The sequence below is a fragment of the Panthera uncia genome, chromosome A2, assembly GCF_023721935.1.
Source record: "Panthera uncia isolate 11264 chromosome A2, Puncia_PCG_1.0, whole genome shotgun sequence".
Taxonomy (NCBI): Eukaryota; Metazoa; Chordata; class Mammalia; order Carnivora; family Felidae; genus Panthera; species Panthera uncia.
The window spans coordinates 79,530,562-79,547,853 of record NC_064816.1 but is presented as its reverse complement, the minus strand read 5'-3'; the positions used below and the strand labels follow the sequence as shown (position 1 = coordinate 79,547,853).

General features: G+C 35.6%; 1 protein-coding gene across 1 annotated transcript in view; it reads left to right on the top strand.

The window, feature by feature from the left end:
• Positions 1–17,292, top strand: part of MAGI2 (membrane associated guanylate kinase, WW and PDZ domain containing 2) — a 1,334,434-nt gene that overhangs the window by 732,475 nt on the left and 584,667 nt on the right. The window contains exon 3 of the mRNA XM_049642268.1: positions 9,673–9,792. Coding sequence (XP_049498225.1) covers positions 9,673–9,792 — 120 coding nt within the window. The remainder of the gene's footprint in view (positions 1–9,672; positions 9,793–17,292) is intronic.

Genomic DNA, 17,292 nt, shown 5'->3' with positions numbered 1-17,292 from the left:
TAGATGCTTGTGTACCAGCAGTCAGTGATGCCTTGGTACTGCCAATAATTAGGTAGGATCATTTAGTGGAGGAGCCTTAAAAGTCAAAATGTATATGCATGCATCAGCTTCAGAAGCAATCACCCAAACATTGCTTACCTTTCTTAAATATACATATTTTATTTGAGTATAGTTGACACACAATGTTACATACAAATTGCCTATCTCTCTTTCTTAGCATCATGGGTTTTTCAGTTCAAGTGATAAGGACAGTAAGATAAACTTTGAGTTTTGAAAGACACTTCTCACCTTCACCCCTTGTTTTCTCTAGTGTTTACACCAGAGACGTAATTATATAAGTGAAATCATGGAATTGATGAAAAGATATGTTTTTCTAAATAATTTGTTCCCACAGAGAGATTTATGGGCACTAATTCCACAGTGCATGCCCATTCCCTGATTTAGTCTGATTAGTATAGTTGTAGACAAGCTGTAATTTAACATTTAGTGAATCAGATACCTTGGCATGGAGAAATAAGAAGATGCTACTTTGTCTTGTTTGTTAGAGATCCACAAATTTTTCATATTTGTCCCCTTTTTTTCACTACCATAGTATTTTCTTAATCCAAGAAGTCGTCTGCATCATATACTTTTTTTTCTTGCCACATTGTTGTTTATCACTCCTGGTGAGCTACATTCAAACCTCCTATGTCTTTCAGAATTTAAGCCATATTGTTGTATATGTAGAACCAAGATCGTTTATGTTACTTCCAATAATCATGAAAGTTATTTATGAGCAAACATAAGTGGGGATTTGTCCATTGTCTTCCAAATTCAATTAACTTCAAAGAGAACTATGGAAAAGCAATGTTCAGTAGCGGTGATATACCTATATACCAACAAATGAAGAATGGCTTGTTTCCTCTGAACCCAGGACATGGCTATCCATTACTCTAGGGTGAATTCTAAGGTCTCAAACTACATACTTTATGACCTGTTGTAGTTAAATTAATAATGAGATATCATATTGCTTTTAGTTTGGGTTTCTAGAGATCTGAGTGAGTTTAGAGCAGTGAGTGGTTCTCTAATCATTGTCCCTAGACTAGCAGTATCAACAGCACCTGGAAACTTGTTAGAAATTTAAATTCTCAGGCACCACCTAATATTTACTGAATCAGAAACTCTGAGTGTGACACCCCTCAATCTGTGTTTAACAAGTTCTGCATGTGATTCTGATGTATCATACATTTCAGGAGCCATTTGTTTGGGTATGATACTGCCTCAATCCAAACTGTTAAGATGTAAAACAGTAATTGGTGCTGTATGAGACATTAGTCTGAACTTTTATATCCAGATATATTCGAGGAGAGCTTTCTTCTTCAAAAACTTCTGTCTGAAAAATGAATAACATTATTAACTATGCAAATGCAACTTTAAACAATAGTTGACAGCTTGCTACTTTAGAGGATAAGAGAGTTTTGAAATAATTATTAAGGTTTAGAGTAATACACTGTTAAGTTGAATACTGATACATTTCACATGAAACTGTCAAATATTTAATATTTTATAAAACATGTGGAGTGTTTTATTGAGGCACTAAGTAGTTCTTATACCTAATAGGTGATTAATTGAACCAAATTGCAGACTTTGCTTTTTGACCTTAACCCAACCCACCCCATCAGCTGACAAGAAATCTATAAAGCTCACATTGTTTTATAATCTATACCACATAGGGCTCAGTGACCCAAACTAAATGATTTTCCTTGCTAACTTAACTCTATGTCTGTATGAAATCATACTTCTGGATTTTATATGATTGAAAATGAGTGCAATAAAACCTAAGATCTAAGCAGATTATGTAAAAATTGATTAGGGGCATTGGCCAAGGAATCTCCTGAATGTTTTTATTGGAAGCACACACACAAATCTGGTGATGGTGTTCCCACTTGCTAATGAGTAACTGACAAACTAAAGCAGTGTCTTCAGAAATCTTAAAGAGTAAGTTAATTAAAGGTCGAATCTAGAGGAAGTCACTGTAGCTGTCAAGATTTATTTCCTTCAGCTTGCAGTTGAGAAACACGAGGAGTGAAGAGAGAATATATTCAGAAACATGCATAAGAAAATAATTTAGTTCTCAGATTCTCACACAGTGACCCATCTGCTTAGAACACAGTGACTATTAATGATTGATTCCAAATCCATTTCTATAGCAAATGTGTATAGGGTGCCTATAGTGTAATGGACACTGTAGAACATTTTGCACATCAAAATAGATTACAATAGATAACTGCATTGACCATCATAATACCTTTCTGTAATCCAGTGACTGCTTTTTTAAGCATTTTGCTAAAATCAGAACATATCAGAAGGCTGAGGCAAAATGTGCTTCAGAATTCTATTTACCACAAACATCATGCTCTTTCCTTCCTAAGGCAAAAGGAGCAATGTTCCTTCATTTACGAACTAGAATAATAATAATAACAACAATAAAATCCATTTTGGCACCCCCAGTTGCCATGGTAACAAAATGACAAGCGACCTTGATATGCTTTCACTAGGTATCGATAATAAGCTAACCATTTGGGAGCATTCATTCTCTTTAGACATGTCTTTTGAGCAGAAATACTATATGCTTTTATTAACTTACGAAGAAGGTGTTATTCATACAGTACTTAATTTGGCAATTATTCAATACGTTGTTTTTTTTTAAGAAACGAAGCGATCAGAGATAAAGCAAAGACTCAATTTAGTAGCATTTCCTCCGTTTCCTTTCTATTTATTTTCCCTTTGGAGGAGTGGTCCGGGAGACAAAGAATGAAATCTATAAGCCATAATCTGGATAATAAAATTTCTTTTGGACTTATCTAAACACCACTTAGGAAAGTTCCAACCAAATATAGAAGAGCATTAAAAGAAGAGGAGCTTCAGCTTTTAGCTATATGATTAATCCCCTGTATTTCCTCTTTTATTCTACTAGCTTCCACTCTATTCCTAACACAGGGGGATAACTTTCTATTACTGGTGAGTCTTGCTTCACTGTCACTTCTCATAATCCTTTGGGATGGTAACTGAGTTGGGAAAGTAACTATACTTATTTCAGCATAAAAATGTTTTGCTGTTTTGTAATTAGCTAATGTAGGTAATGCTGCTATAGACATCAGGTTGCATGCATTCCTTTGAATCAGCATTTTTGTATTCTTTGGGTAAATAACCTAGCAGTGCAATTGTTGAATCATAGGGTAGTTCTATTTTTAACTTTCTGAAGAACCTCCATATTGTTTCCCAGAGTGGCTGCACAAATTTGCATTCCCATCAACAGTATACAAGGGTCCCTTTTACCCCACATCCTCACCAAAACCTGTTGTGTCTTGTGTTTTTCATTTTAGCCACTCTGACAGGTGTGAGATGTTATCTCACTTGTGGTTTGACTTGTATTTCCCTGATGATGAGTGATGTCGAGCATCTTTTCATGTGTCTGTTGACCATACATATGTCGGGGTACCTGGCTGGCTCAGTCGGAAGAGCGTGTGACTCTTAATCCTGTGGTTGTAAGTTTGAACCCCACATTGATTGTAGAGATTTCTTACAAATAAATATATAAATAAACTTCAATGATGTTTTAATCCAAGACCACAAACCTAAATTATTAAAACCAAAATAGAATGCAAATGTTCTGAATTCCAACTTTGAAAACATTTCTGCTACACCATGCTTACACTTCCCTCTTTTAAAAATTTGGGGTGATATATATGTCTCTGTGTGTGTACATACGCTAGTCATCAGAGCCTATCATGCACTGTCCTATTTATCAATCCTGTGAGAATAACCTTGAAAGTTCAAAAATACCTGTATTGGGCACCAATGTGTAAGCCAGTTGACCTAAGCTAAAACAAGCAATATGTGAAATAAGTAAAATTTCTCTTTAGGGATTTAGTGATTCTTTCCAAAATATAAGTAGGTTCTTGCTGGCTCCCAGAGATCTTTCGCCAAGCCAGCATTCGCCCCTGGGAAGCCTGCAGCCCTCAACTGTTGTAGATCTCTATTTCCCCTCAGATCCTTTTGGTCTCTCTCTCTCTCTGTCTCTCTCTCTCTCTCTCACACACACACTCTCTCTCTCTCTCTCTCTCTCTCTCTCTCTCTTTCTCTTCTCTTCAAGCTTTTGCTCCATTTGTGTAAACTAACAGTTAAAAATCTAAGTAATTGACCCGCTAATAATCCATAGGTGAAAATGATTTATGGTCATTTATTAGAATTTAATTATTTATAGCATATTATATAACTTACTTTTTAATTATTTTTTGTTGTTGTTGTTGTTGTTTACTCTCTGTCTCTCTTTGGTAGAATATAAGTTCCACAAAAGAAAGGGTCCTACTTTGTGTTATTCAAAAATATATCCTCAGTATCTTGAATAGTACTTGGCATATAGTAAGTGCTCAATTAATATTTGTGGCAAGAATTCATGTGGAAAAAAAATCCATGGTGTCATCTCTGCTCTTCCAAACAACAATACTTAATATAAATAATTTTTTTGAGTGCTTCACATGTTCCAGACATTGTCTTGATTTGAAGAATCCTTGATTGTTTTTCATTTCTTGGTTTCAAATGTCTTGATTTCAAATCAACCAAAATGCTACTGGTATTAACCATATTTTATAGATAGGAAAACTAGAGTTATACGTTACTCAAGGTAATACTGATAGCAAATGGCAGAGCTCCACCAAACCCAGGCAGTTTCATTGCCTGGCTCACATTCACATCTACTATAGCTTATGTTTTAAAGATAGTTTCTGTTTGGCCTAAACCAAAGAGTAATGCTAATGGTGGAAATTTTGGGGTACCCAGAAAGGAGAATGCCACATGACAAGCTCAAAGGAAGATATTTCTTAAGAGGAAACTTCTCAAATTATTCTCCTCACATGTTCCATAAAGGAAAGTCCATCCTGAGACTCTACAACCTGGCATGCCAGAATCGCCTTTTATTGTCAATAATAGAATCTTAGATTTTTCTGACTTTTTAAAATTTCAGTATTTTCCTCTCCTTATGTTTTCAACCAAATCTCTTGACTAGAGGTCAGCCTCGTGCTTTCCCAGGGTAATTGGGGAGTGCAATGATAAACTAAGAGGGGGAGGCAGTCACAACAGTGACATAGCCAGTACCAGGTCCAGGAGGGCAATTTTAGAACAGAGATAGTACAGAAGGGAAGGACAACATTGTGGAGGTACAGGGCACAGAATTTGCCAAATATTTGGAGATGGGATAAACAAGTGAGGGACAGACACCCCAATTGTGACTCTGAGAGAAAGGTTCAAAGCATGTATGGCTAGAATAATAGTGGTGACATTAACAGAAGAACAGGGTGGAGAAAATATGTTTTCATTATGAAATTTTCCTGAAATGCTGAGTCCGATTTGCCACCATAAGGATAGAATAAAGTATTTTTCAGACATGAAAAGAAAATGTAGCTTCTGTGAAAGCTTTTGACAGAAAGCTTCTGGCAGATGTGCTCTGCCAAAACGAGGGAATAGACTACAAAAAAGACATGGGATCTGGGAAAAGAGCAGTATGACACAGGGAAGAGGCAAAGTGAATCCCCGGGATGATGGCAAAGATGATCCCAGGATGACAGCTGTGTCATGGGACAGCAGGTCTGGATTGGAGCAGGTTAGAGGCTCCAGGAGCAATTTCTTCAATAGGATAAACCTGATGAAATATTAAGTATACTTGTATATGTTAAAAGTTGATTTATCCAACAAGGAAGGTGTTAATTAATTGAATTCTCCATTAATATAAGGGAAATTGGAAATGGAAACACTAAATCTAGAGTAAACAAAAGTTATGCAAGAAAGGAAAATTAGTCTACTACCACATCACAAGGTTCAGGTGGAAATAGATTTACATAGTGTTGTCATTGTAAACATTAAGTAGTCATCTAAACACAAGTTTGTGGTATTGGGAGAATGGGAGGAGAGAGGGAGGAAGTGAGGTGTAGGCAACATGGGCAAGAAACAGCTAACTCCTCATTCGCTTTACCAAGAAATCAGGAAATAATAGCTAAAGTAAAACACATGCACAAAGATACAAGGGAGGGGGCACATGGGTGGCTCAGTCATTTAAGTGTCTGATTTCACCTCAGGTCATGATCTCACTGTTGGTGACTTCGGGCCCCGCATTGGGTTCTGTGCTGACATCTCAGAGCCTGGAGCCTGCTTCAGATTTTGTGTCTCTTTCTCTCTCTACCCCTCTCCTGCTCATACTCTGTCTCTCTTTCTCAAAAATAAATAAACATTAGAAAGAAAAAAAGAAAGAAGGACATCATAAATAAATTATTTAAATGGATGGAGGTAAAAACAAAAGAATCAGCTAAAAATGTTGAGTCTTTGCCTCTGGATGAAGGGAAGGTTTTGGGGAGTGGTGATGACAGTCTGCTTTTACTCAAATACTGAGCTCTGTAGAATGGTTGACTTCAAAATATCTGCATATGTAACTCTGATTTTAAAAAAGAAAAAAAAAAACTAACCTGCAAGAAAGCAGAAGAGAAAGGATTCATTTTAACAAGATAGATGGATGATTCCAATTAAGGGTGAAGAGAATGCAGATAACGAAAGTACAAATTAAGAAACTTTGAGAAGGGGGTTCTGGGTGGTTTGGTTGGTTAATCTAGAATCTTGATTTCAGCTCAAGTCCTGATGTCACATTTTGTGAGTTTGAGCCGCTCGTCGTGCTTTGCACTGACAGTGCAGAGCCTGCTTGGGATTCTCTCTCACTCTCTCTCTCTGCCCCTCCCCAACTCATTCTTGCTCTCTCTCTTTCTCTCTCTCTCTCAAAATAAATAAACTTGGAGTGCCTGGGTGGCTCAGTCGGTTAAGCATCTGACTTCAACTCAGGTCATGATCTCCCGGTTTGTGCATACAAGCCCCGCATTGAGCTCTGTGCTAACAGCTCAGAGCCTGGAGCCTGTTTCGGATTCTGTGTCTCCCTTTCTCTCTGCCCCTCCCTGTTGGCACTTTGTCTTTCTCTGAAATAAATAAACATTTAAAATGAATGAATAAACAAACAAACAAACAAACAAACTTAAAAAATAAGATGAGCTTTGGGGAATTTGATTTCAGATTATCTCTTTCTTTACCACAAAGAGAATGCACTAATGTCTTCTGTTGAAAGTGACAGCTGTTGAGTATTAGAAAATGGTCTGATTGTGACAGAGAAGGAAGACATATAAAAGGATTGCCAATCATCAGTTGAATCAAACTGATATTAGGTAACCTGAATTTGTAGGGTGCTTTCTCAGTGGATGAATGTCCACTGTTTTCTGGAGCAACTAACAGTCTATGAATGAAATAGCCAATATTAAACTTGGGAGCTTATTAGGAGTGGGGAAATGGTGAAGGTGAGCTAAAGGAAAGATGGGATTCTAGGTTGTTTAGAATTTAGAGTCTTTAGAATTTAGAGAGGGAATTGAAGCCATATTTGGTGAACATGAGGGAAATTAAAAGAGAACAAGAGCCTGGGGGTTATAATTATAAAAATGAAGAGGATGAGAAAAGAAGACATGAGATGAATGTCAAAGATGGGAATTGTAGCATTTGGAATTATAGTATAGAACTTCTTCAAGCCACAGTGAGGTAGGTGAGCCCCCCATCCAAATAGCTTTAAGCAGGTCAGTAGCAACAGGCGACACTGATGTAGCCATTAGGAGTCTGTATCCCCAAGGCAAGAGTTCAGTCACATTGTCCTGAGGTGCAGTATAGAGATGGAAAACCTACCCAGTGAACCAGAGTACTGATGGTCCTTCCAAAAGATCACAACCACAAACATGTCCACTAGAGTTTGGTGTAGTCAAGTAATTCCAGTCCAGAAGCAAACTTAGGGACTGGCCTCAAGCATGTGGTCCTGTGCTCATATTGTGCTAGGAATGCATTACCGCACTGCAAGCACTTAATTAATCAAAGCATGTAGCTTCTGAAGTATGCAGATAAATTAGTAAGGAAAATGGAATCTTTGTTATGCTATTTTTCTTAATGATTAGAGTGTGTTCTAAATAAACAGAAAACAAATTGATTGCCAAAAACTATGTTAATGTGCTTTTAATTCACAAGGGTTAAGCATGTAAAAGTCAGGATATTGAAAGTTAAGGTTTTCATAGAAACATTAATTTGACAACACTGTGCATATTAGGTGTGGGAGGTTTATATTGTATAGCATAAAAGCAGTAGGAAATATTGCAAAATATGGCTCAGTTAAACAAATGAAGTAACAAATTTAGGGGAAAGTCATTAAATGTGATTATGGAAAAAAATTGTTTTGCAGCCTCCAAAGAAGGGTTCTAAAATTTAATTTTAGAAAATAATGCTTTCAAATCTCTTCAAAAAATGTTTTCAATGAAAATTATTCATTTTTATACAAAATCAATTTCACTAGCACATTGTATATTCTGGCATGAGTTTATGCCTTTCATCTGCAGTTCAAATCTGATCCTAACAGACCAAAAGGAGAACCAATTGGCTATTTTCACGGTCTAGTTGATAAAGATTTCATAGACTGAAAATTAAATTTAAGGGTTTAAAATACTTTTTTTAGTATATGGAGAATATGGAGGAAATTTTGAATGTGAACAATCCTGCCAATGTATTAATACTTGCTTATATATATCTGCCCTTTGTATATTTCTATAAACTATTTGCCTGTATGCATTATGGAAATCCAATCTGACCACACAAAATGTTTTATTAGGTGGCATAGAAAAAGAAGAGAATTTAGGGCATGTTCAGAGAGGGAAGTGCACCAGAAAACACACCCACAACCTTTAATATGTCTCTATTTTGATTCCTGCCTTATGAACTGGACAGCAGATCTGGAAGCCTGACTTCTCTAGCACAGTTGCACTGAGCCACAGGTTGATATTTCTGTCACCTTGGCCACAGAAGTCCCATTTACCCTGTAGGAAACAAGAGTGGTTGACCCATGAAGCAACCCCTCAGAGCATTTCACTTCCCAGTTCAGTCAGAATTAAAGGCAATAATAAAGGAAAGGGAATGGAAGGGAAGGGAAGGGAAAGAAAGGAAACTATTACTGGAATTATAATACTAACTCAATTATAATTATCACCAATTCCAATTATTATTTAATTAATTTTAAGTAATAGTAAAGATTTTGTATTCCTTTAAATCACATATAAGTTATTTTGGGGGGCCAAGTTAACAAATGAAAACCAAAAGTACCCTTACAAAGGAGCAGATCATGAAAATAGAAAGATGCATTGACATGCTGCTAACATTCCTATTTTCCATTGTATTTTATGTCATAGCAAGGCAATCTACAGAACAATAAAGGTTTATTCATAGAAGTGAGATATGTAAATTCCTGAGCTAGCAGACTTCTGGCCCAATATTCAAACGCCCCTTCAAAAAAGGGCACAATGGTCTGCATTTTCCACTGTAAGAAATGTATGCAATTGCATTCCATGGCAATGAACTCTTTATAAGCTTGATGAAGAAGAATGCTTTGTATATTTACTTTAATCTTTACCCATGCTATTTTCTGTTTCCAAACAAACAGAAGGACAAATGCAGGCTGCCAACTCGCAGGATGTACAAACAAGTGTTATTGAATATTCAGAAGTATGGTGGTATTTCTAAAGTTCAGCAACAAATCACTTAGAGTCTTTCTTTTGTTTTTAATTTTTCCTTATTCAGGCACCACAAGGCCACATAAGGAGGGTGAGGTCCCTGGAGTGGACTATATTTTCATCACCGTTGAAGATTTTATGGAATTGGAGAAAAGTGGTGCTCTCTTAGAAAGTGGGACTTATGAAGGTAAGCACAGCTCGTCTGCTAAATTTATTCCTTGTTGCATCACATTTTTCTCTGTTGCTGAAATGCGTTAGGATGCCAGATTACTGATAAGCTACTGCTTTTGGTTTGAGAGCTTTAATAAGGTAATTTTAGAAATATATTTTCTAAATAAAAAGTTAGGACACATCTAGAATAATTCTACTCTTAAGATGCTGAGAGATATGTATGCCCACTGAAATATACTTGTGATGGCCTCCTGAGACTAAGCTGTGATCTTCCAAATAAATTATCTTCATCTTTAGATAACATCTCAAAGAGCACAGGACTTGAGTTGCAGTCCTGTCCTTATCTATGTGTGGGTTTTTTTTAGTTCCTTCACTTCACTGGCCTTCACTTGCATCTCAGGCAAAATGATGAAGTAGGAAAATATGAGGAAATATGATCTGTGCTTGCTCTCCCAAGCTCTACTGCAATAGAAAAGTCTCCTTGTGTACTCAAGTCAAGCATGAACAATAGATGACACTAAAAGCTTGAATGTAGGAAGTATCTTTCAGTGGAAAGAGCACTGTAACATGAACCAGAATCTGTCTCAGTTCCAAATCTGGCTTTATTACTTATCCACTATAAATACTAAATAACTCTGTTAGTATCTGTGAACCTCAGTAGAATTATCTGTAAAAGGAGAACGGTAGCATTGAAAAGCACAAATAAATAACGTGTTGATATGATCACATTTATACATTTAAGTGACATCTACAGGCATATAGTTTATGTCTAATGGAATTATGTATTTCATAGCCATTGTATGTGTGAACTATATTTGTATATATTAGTAAGTTCAAAGATGAATCCAGTTTTACTGTATTAAAAGTAATAGTGATATTAAAAACAAAAGTAATAATATATGCATTGCTGCTTAGTCAATCAAATACTTGAGGTCTCCCATTAGCAAGTAAGTTGGGTTCATTAATAGTTTGACCCTCTACTTCCTCCTTCACTTACTTGTAGGTGCCCAGTGGACTAGAGTTACTTAGGAACTTAATATTTTATATTGTTAGAAATATTAAAATCTCTTCTTTTACTTTGCATTCCTAAGGCAATTTAGGCTGAGACATGTGCCTACATTATGGCTAAGACATTTAGTTGCTTATTGCCACATTTATAGGAAATAGGCAAAAATACCCAGGAAAAGAAAATGGTTTTACACATGAGTATTGTTTTTTGTTCATGTTGTCAAAAATAAGTAATGATGGAGGTTGATTGAAAATATTTTAAATATAAAAGCTGTGTTGCTCATATAAGCTGCTTAAACTATATGAAAAATAACTGTATAAATCATAGAAAGTACTTATATCAAAGAAGTCAGAGTAAATAAACAATAAATTTTGTAGCATATTTTCTTGTGAGTTTTGTGACATTATTTAGTGGCATTCATTAGTTTGTATGTCTGTCAATAATAATGTATTTAATTACCTTATTTAATATTATATATGTAACATACATAAATATAAATATATGTTATAATATAAAAGCAAATATAAATATTATATTTATATAACAAAAAAACCAGCAGCTTAACATGCAGGAGCATCTCAAAAGTAGTATCGTTAACAATATGACCTTTTCTTTTTGTTTTTAGAAATAAAAACTCTGTTAACTGTATAGAAGGTGAAAAAAAAATTAAACCAAATGTTCATGTTAAATCTCCAGTACTCTCAGGATGAAATTTAATAGCAATATTTTAAAATAAAGTAAATTTTAGGTTCCAGTTAAATTTTGAGGAAACTATCCTGAAACCATAACAATATAGCCAAGTTTTATGAGCCAGGGTGGGTTGTCTTGAATCTTTTTCAGACATCTTTTCAGTATTGAAAGTTTAGTTTGCTAAAGTTTGATGCCAGCTTGTTAATTGCCTCCACATGCATAGAGCTGATCATTGACAAAAAAGACTTTGTATATATGACTTTGTGGAATCAATACCATTGCTTACAAATACACATGGTATACTTGGTTGAAAACAATATTCCTTTTTCAGGTCACATAACCGTCTGGGCAGACACCTAGGTAGCATTCTCAAATCTCGGGATCTTCAGATTTTCTTACAATTACAGCTGAGGAACCAGTAGAATTGACATTCTAATGAAAATCACTATTATTCCTTCAGGACTGATCATAAACTCAAGGCTCAGGGCTACCACTTAGTGTGTTATTTGTCAAGGAAACCTGGGGAATGCCTTTTCTGCTGTCGATGCTTTCAGAATATACAGAATAACAATAATGTGCTCCTTAGCCAGACAAAGAAAAATCTGAGAGCTTTTATATTTGTCAAACTTCCATGACATCAATCTCTCATAAAATTTCTTCAATAAAATCCCAGTTTTTCTATGTTATCTATTCTCCTTTCTATAGTGTTTGGACCATTGCTCCCTTTCCTTCTCCTTGCTAAAACATTTTCATGTCTTCTCAGTACTCTACAGCCTTCAGCCAGACTAGAAAATTCATCTTTGATATCTGTGACTCCACTAAAGAAAGTAAGAAAGTAAGAAGAAATTGGGTTACTCTTAGTGGCTTTTTTTTTTTTTTTTTTTTTTTTTGGCAGGAGGTGTACTCTCAGTGTTAAGGTTATAGATCTTTTAGCTATGTTAGGTCTGATTCCAACCCAGAAACAAGAATATCAAGACTGCTAATGCAATTGGAGGTAGGGAGATAGTCTCTGCTTCTTCTTGCTCATAAATACTTACCAACGTGTGCATTTGTTGTCAGGGACTGGGACCCCATTCAATTTTGATTAGCAAAGATCAAGAAAATCCTCTATAAAATGTCTAGCTAAGATGCCCGTCATTGAAGAAACCAGTCTTATAGCGTTCACCCCCACTACTCAGTTTCAGAACAGGAAACATCTACCTGAAAAGTAGTTGTGAGGAAGAATACATTTTTAAAGTATTTCTGATATGTATGCATTTTTGTCTCACTGTCAATAATTCTAGTTTTAATCTTGGTTAAAGATGTAGCTAAAATGAAATTTGTCCTTTGATTAGAAACAAAGTAGACTTTCTTGAATTGCAGATCTGCCTCCTAGAAATTGGCTCAAATTACTCGCCCCAAAAGAGCAATTCTTTTATTTACCAGAGACTGCAAGGAAGGCCTTAATGTGCGTGAGTTACTATCTACGGTTATGCTCCATGATCCTAGACACAGTTTTAGCAGATTCCTTTTCTCCGCAGCACCAACTCCTCACTCTGTCTGAGCACCTCATTTCAGTTTGTTATACAACAGCTGCTGAATGCCCTTGTATGTAAATGGCCCAGAGGATTTGGTTCTGGTGGACCATCAGGTGTTGATAAACAGCCTCTTTTCCGTGACTTGGATGATCTCATCCTTATCTTTTCATATTGAATCAAGTTTAAAATTAAGTTAATAGAACAAAGCCCAGTGGTGAGCCTGATGTAAAATCAAGTAACGCAACACTATGAATCTTTATGTCAGGACTGAAGATGTAGGCTTCATGTGAAACAGACCACAGAGTTCTTTAGTTAAATACAGATAATTCCTTTGGGATTAAGGTCACATGCAGGTATAAGTGAGACACCAAGAGGTAGGATTAAATGAGTTGATCTGGTAATCTAAAGGGTAAATAATCAAAGTGCCTGGAAGGCAACATGTCTTTGGGAACTGTCCAAAGTGCTGAATTAGCCATGGCTCTAAATCAGCGAATCCTGCCTGACCTACTTCTTCCAGTTGTCTCGAATGTTACATTCATGGTTTCATTGACCAGTCTTACCAGTTGTCTGCCTCAACCTTTGTTCTAAATGGCATTATTAACTAACCCCATGTCTCCTGAGCAGTTCCTGGAATCTCATTTCTTTTAACTCATCTACTTAGATCATCAACAGTCATGTTCCAAGCAGCACTTCTGTCATAACATCCACTACCATATTTTGCTGTTGTGCTTTTAAATGGAGCAATGCTATTTTGCTATCTATTGAAGAAGCCACTGATCCTAAACTTCAGTGTTTCCTTTAAATGTACATAAGCTCAATTGTAATATTGCCCCAATTTTTAGGAGGACCAAATCAAGACGAGCAAATTATTTGGGATTCTAACAGAATATAGTGCAAATATGGCACTTACCTTCATCTCAATTTTGTGGTTTCTCCTAATCATGGGCCTTAATATATATGGACTTGAGCCTACTACAAACAGCACACCTATTTTCTTAAACAGTTTTATTACAGGATTTTGAAATTCAATATGTTCACTTCAATATGTACATAAAAGTTTGGTCCTTCTAGGTGTAGCACATAAAATCCTGTAAAAAATATTAAGTACAAATAATTTTGTATAAATGTAACTTAAGCAGTTACATGATGAGAGAAGACATACAATAAATTTTACATAAATCCATTTCATGTCACTAAAATCAGCATCAACTTTTTTGAAAATATCATGGCCTTGATGAATTTATTATTAAAATTTTTAATTGGTGTTTTCAATAAAGAGAGCATTGGATGATAAAGAGATACTGACACTAAAGAAAAATTATTACTGGTACTATAAATAATCTTGAGGAAAACCGTTCTTCTATCAGTCCAAGTTTCTAAATAATATTTCCTGAAGGGCAGATCAGTGCTTAAATTGATGCTAAGGTTGTTGTCATTCCAGGAACCAAAATTAAATAAGAAGTGATTGTTTTTCCCTTTCCCTTGTACTCTGTTACAAGAGAAAATTTTTACCATGCAAATAATAACCTCTATAATAACAGTAGATTCTTGGAGCTTGCACTTAAGGGATCCAGTTGTTATTATATACCCAGATTATAACATGTTTTTATTTTGATACTTGCTCCTTTTTCTTTCTTTTGGCAATATTCCTACTGTTGAAGATTCTAAGCCATACATTTGGGTGTTCATTTGAGGAACACAAAACATTAATACATAAGCTTACTAAATGTTTATTTGAACAATAGAGGAAAACACGTTAGTGAAGTATTATACTTCTTTGGGATCTTATAATGCCAAGTTTTTTTTTTCCCTCTGATTTTTTTCTCTGATTCAGTTTGTATTCAGAGTTATGGACAATGTATGATTTTTGCATTCTGCTATGCTCTTGTGTAAAGCACTAAAACTGGAAGTATTATTGTGCCTTAAAAGGTGACAAAATTTCCTTTTGGTTTGGGACTTCTGTAAACCCAACTTTTTCCAAAATACATAATGAAAATGCCTATTTCCAAGTATTTTTTTCTCCCAAAAGAGACTAGAAGAAACAAACCAAGCAATTAATTAACTAATTTTATACAATCATATAAATTATAACTTAAAGACTAAAGTCAAGGAACATGAAATGGCTTGCTTGCTTTTACCTAAAGTACAATATTAACTAGTTTATTGTTAGCCCTACAAATTTTTGTTCAGATGTAGCTAAAAGGAACAGGCTTTTTGGAGTATGTCATTAAAATTAAGCCAATATTCATGAACATAAGACTCACTTCTTCAGCTCTTTCACAACCAATAATGATGATGATACTAGGTAAAGCCTAGGATTGCAAAACTGTGATATTCAGGGTTTAATTAATTTCCTTCAAGCTCATGTCTATAATTACTATGATTTTCTAACTCTTGTAAACATTCCCTATACATTTTTTGAGAGAGAGAGAATGAGAGAGCAAGCAAAGGAGGGGTGGATAGGGAGAGAGAGACAGAGACAGAGACAGAGATATTCTTAAGCAGGCTCCATGCTTCGCGCATAACCCCATGTGGGGCTTGATCCCATGACCATGAGATCATAACCTGAGCCAAAATCAAGAGTCAGATTCTCAACTGACTGAACCACCCTGGTGCCCCTCCACCTCCCTATAAATTTTTATCTGAAACAAATTGAGAATTCACCTGAAAAAAAGTATAATGCCCTTCATTTAGTGGGAAGAAAAAAATGCATAACTTTAAAGTTTTTACTTACATTTCTTTCCACTGCTTCAACACACAGAACCTATTTATCTTTCCTGATTGGATGAATATTTTTAAACCTTCTGAGTTGTTCTACTTTAAATTTACTCATTTTGTAGGAGGCACTCAAGAGAGTTTTGATCAAATTGATTATAACAGTCTTGTACATGAGAGCATATGTTTCTCTGAAATATTATCAACATAGTGATGATCAATGGCTCTTGCCATGTCTTAGATTATTTCTTTAAATATAATTTCTTGTCAAATTGGCCAACATACAATGTGTAAAGTGTGGTCTTGGTTTTTGGGGTAGATTCCCATGGTTCATTGCTTGCATATAACACCCAGTGCTCATTCTGACAAGTGCCCTCCTCAATGCCCATCACCCATTTTCCCCTCTCCCCCATCAATCTTGAGACTGTTCTCTATATTTAAGAGTCTCTTATGATTTGCCTCCCTCCATCTTTCTTTGTTTGTAACTATTTATTTTTCCCCCATCCCTTCCCCCATGGTCTTATGTTAAGTTTATCAAGATCCACATATGACTGAAGACATATGATATCTGTCTTTCTCTGACTGATTAGTCTTAGATTAGACATACAGACCTTCTTAAAGGAGATTTACCTACCTCAGTTATTTTAGGTGGTGCCTGAATGTCCCCTTCCTGCCAATTTTTTTCTTTTCCAGAGTCTTGTGTCATAGACCAATAACTTGAAAACTATAACATAACATCCGTCTCTAAAAAAGTCATTTTTGTATTTCAATTTCAAATCTGAAAAATAAAACTTCCTGGGACATTATTTCCTTATATCTTCTATATTCCTCCTCTGAATAACAGAAGAGTCTACAATCTCATTGACCATTGACGATGGATCTGTTCTTTCTCTCAGGGAGAATAGGAATCACCAAAATTAGAAAAAAAAAAAAAATAGTCCCGTCGTTTTATTGCTAAGTAAGTATTTTATTTCAAAACATTGATATCAATCACCAGCAAAGCTGGTGATTCTTCACAAAGATCTTCACAAAGATCACTTTATGAATTGTTTTTATAGACAACAAATTTCATTCATGCACAAAACAATATCTGAAATTTTGCGGACTCCATTGATCATCCTGCAAAGTATACAGTTATGCTGTATATGCTGACTAACAATTATGAAGTTACAGTTCTAAAAAATACCCTGATGTCTTGCGTTTTAAAAAAGCAATCATGGGGTGCCTGGGTGGCTCAGTCAGTTAAGCGGCTGACTTCGGCTCAGGTCATGATCTCACGGTCCGTGAGTTCGAGCCCCGTGTCAGGCTCTGTGCTGACAGCTCAGAGCCTGGAGCCTGTTTCAGATTCTGTGTCTCCCTCTCACTGACCCTCCCCTGTTCATGCTCTGTCTCTGTCTCAAAAATAAATAAACGTTAAAAAATTAAAAAAAAAAGCAATCATGTTGCAGAAGATTCACACCATATGAAAGCTCTTCCTTGTTGAAGGCTTGGAAACTCTGGCAATTATAGAAAATCCTTCATAACACTGTATTAAAATTTTATATAGTGAAACAATCTGTCCTTATGTAATAATCAGCTCTCTTTT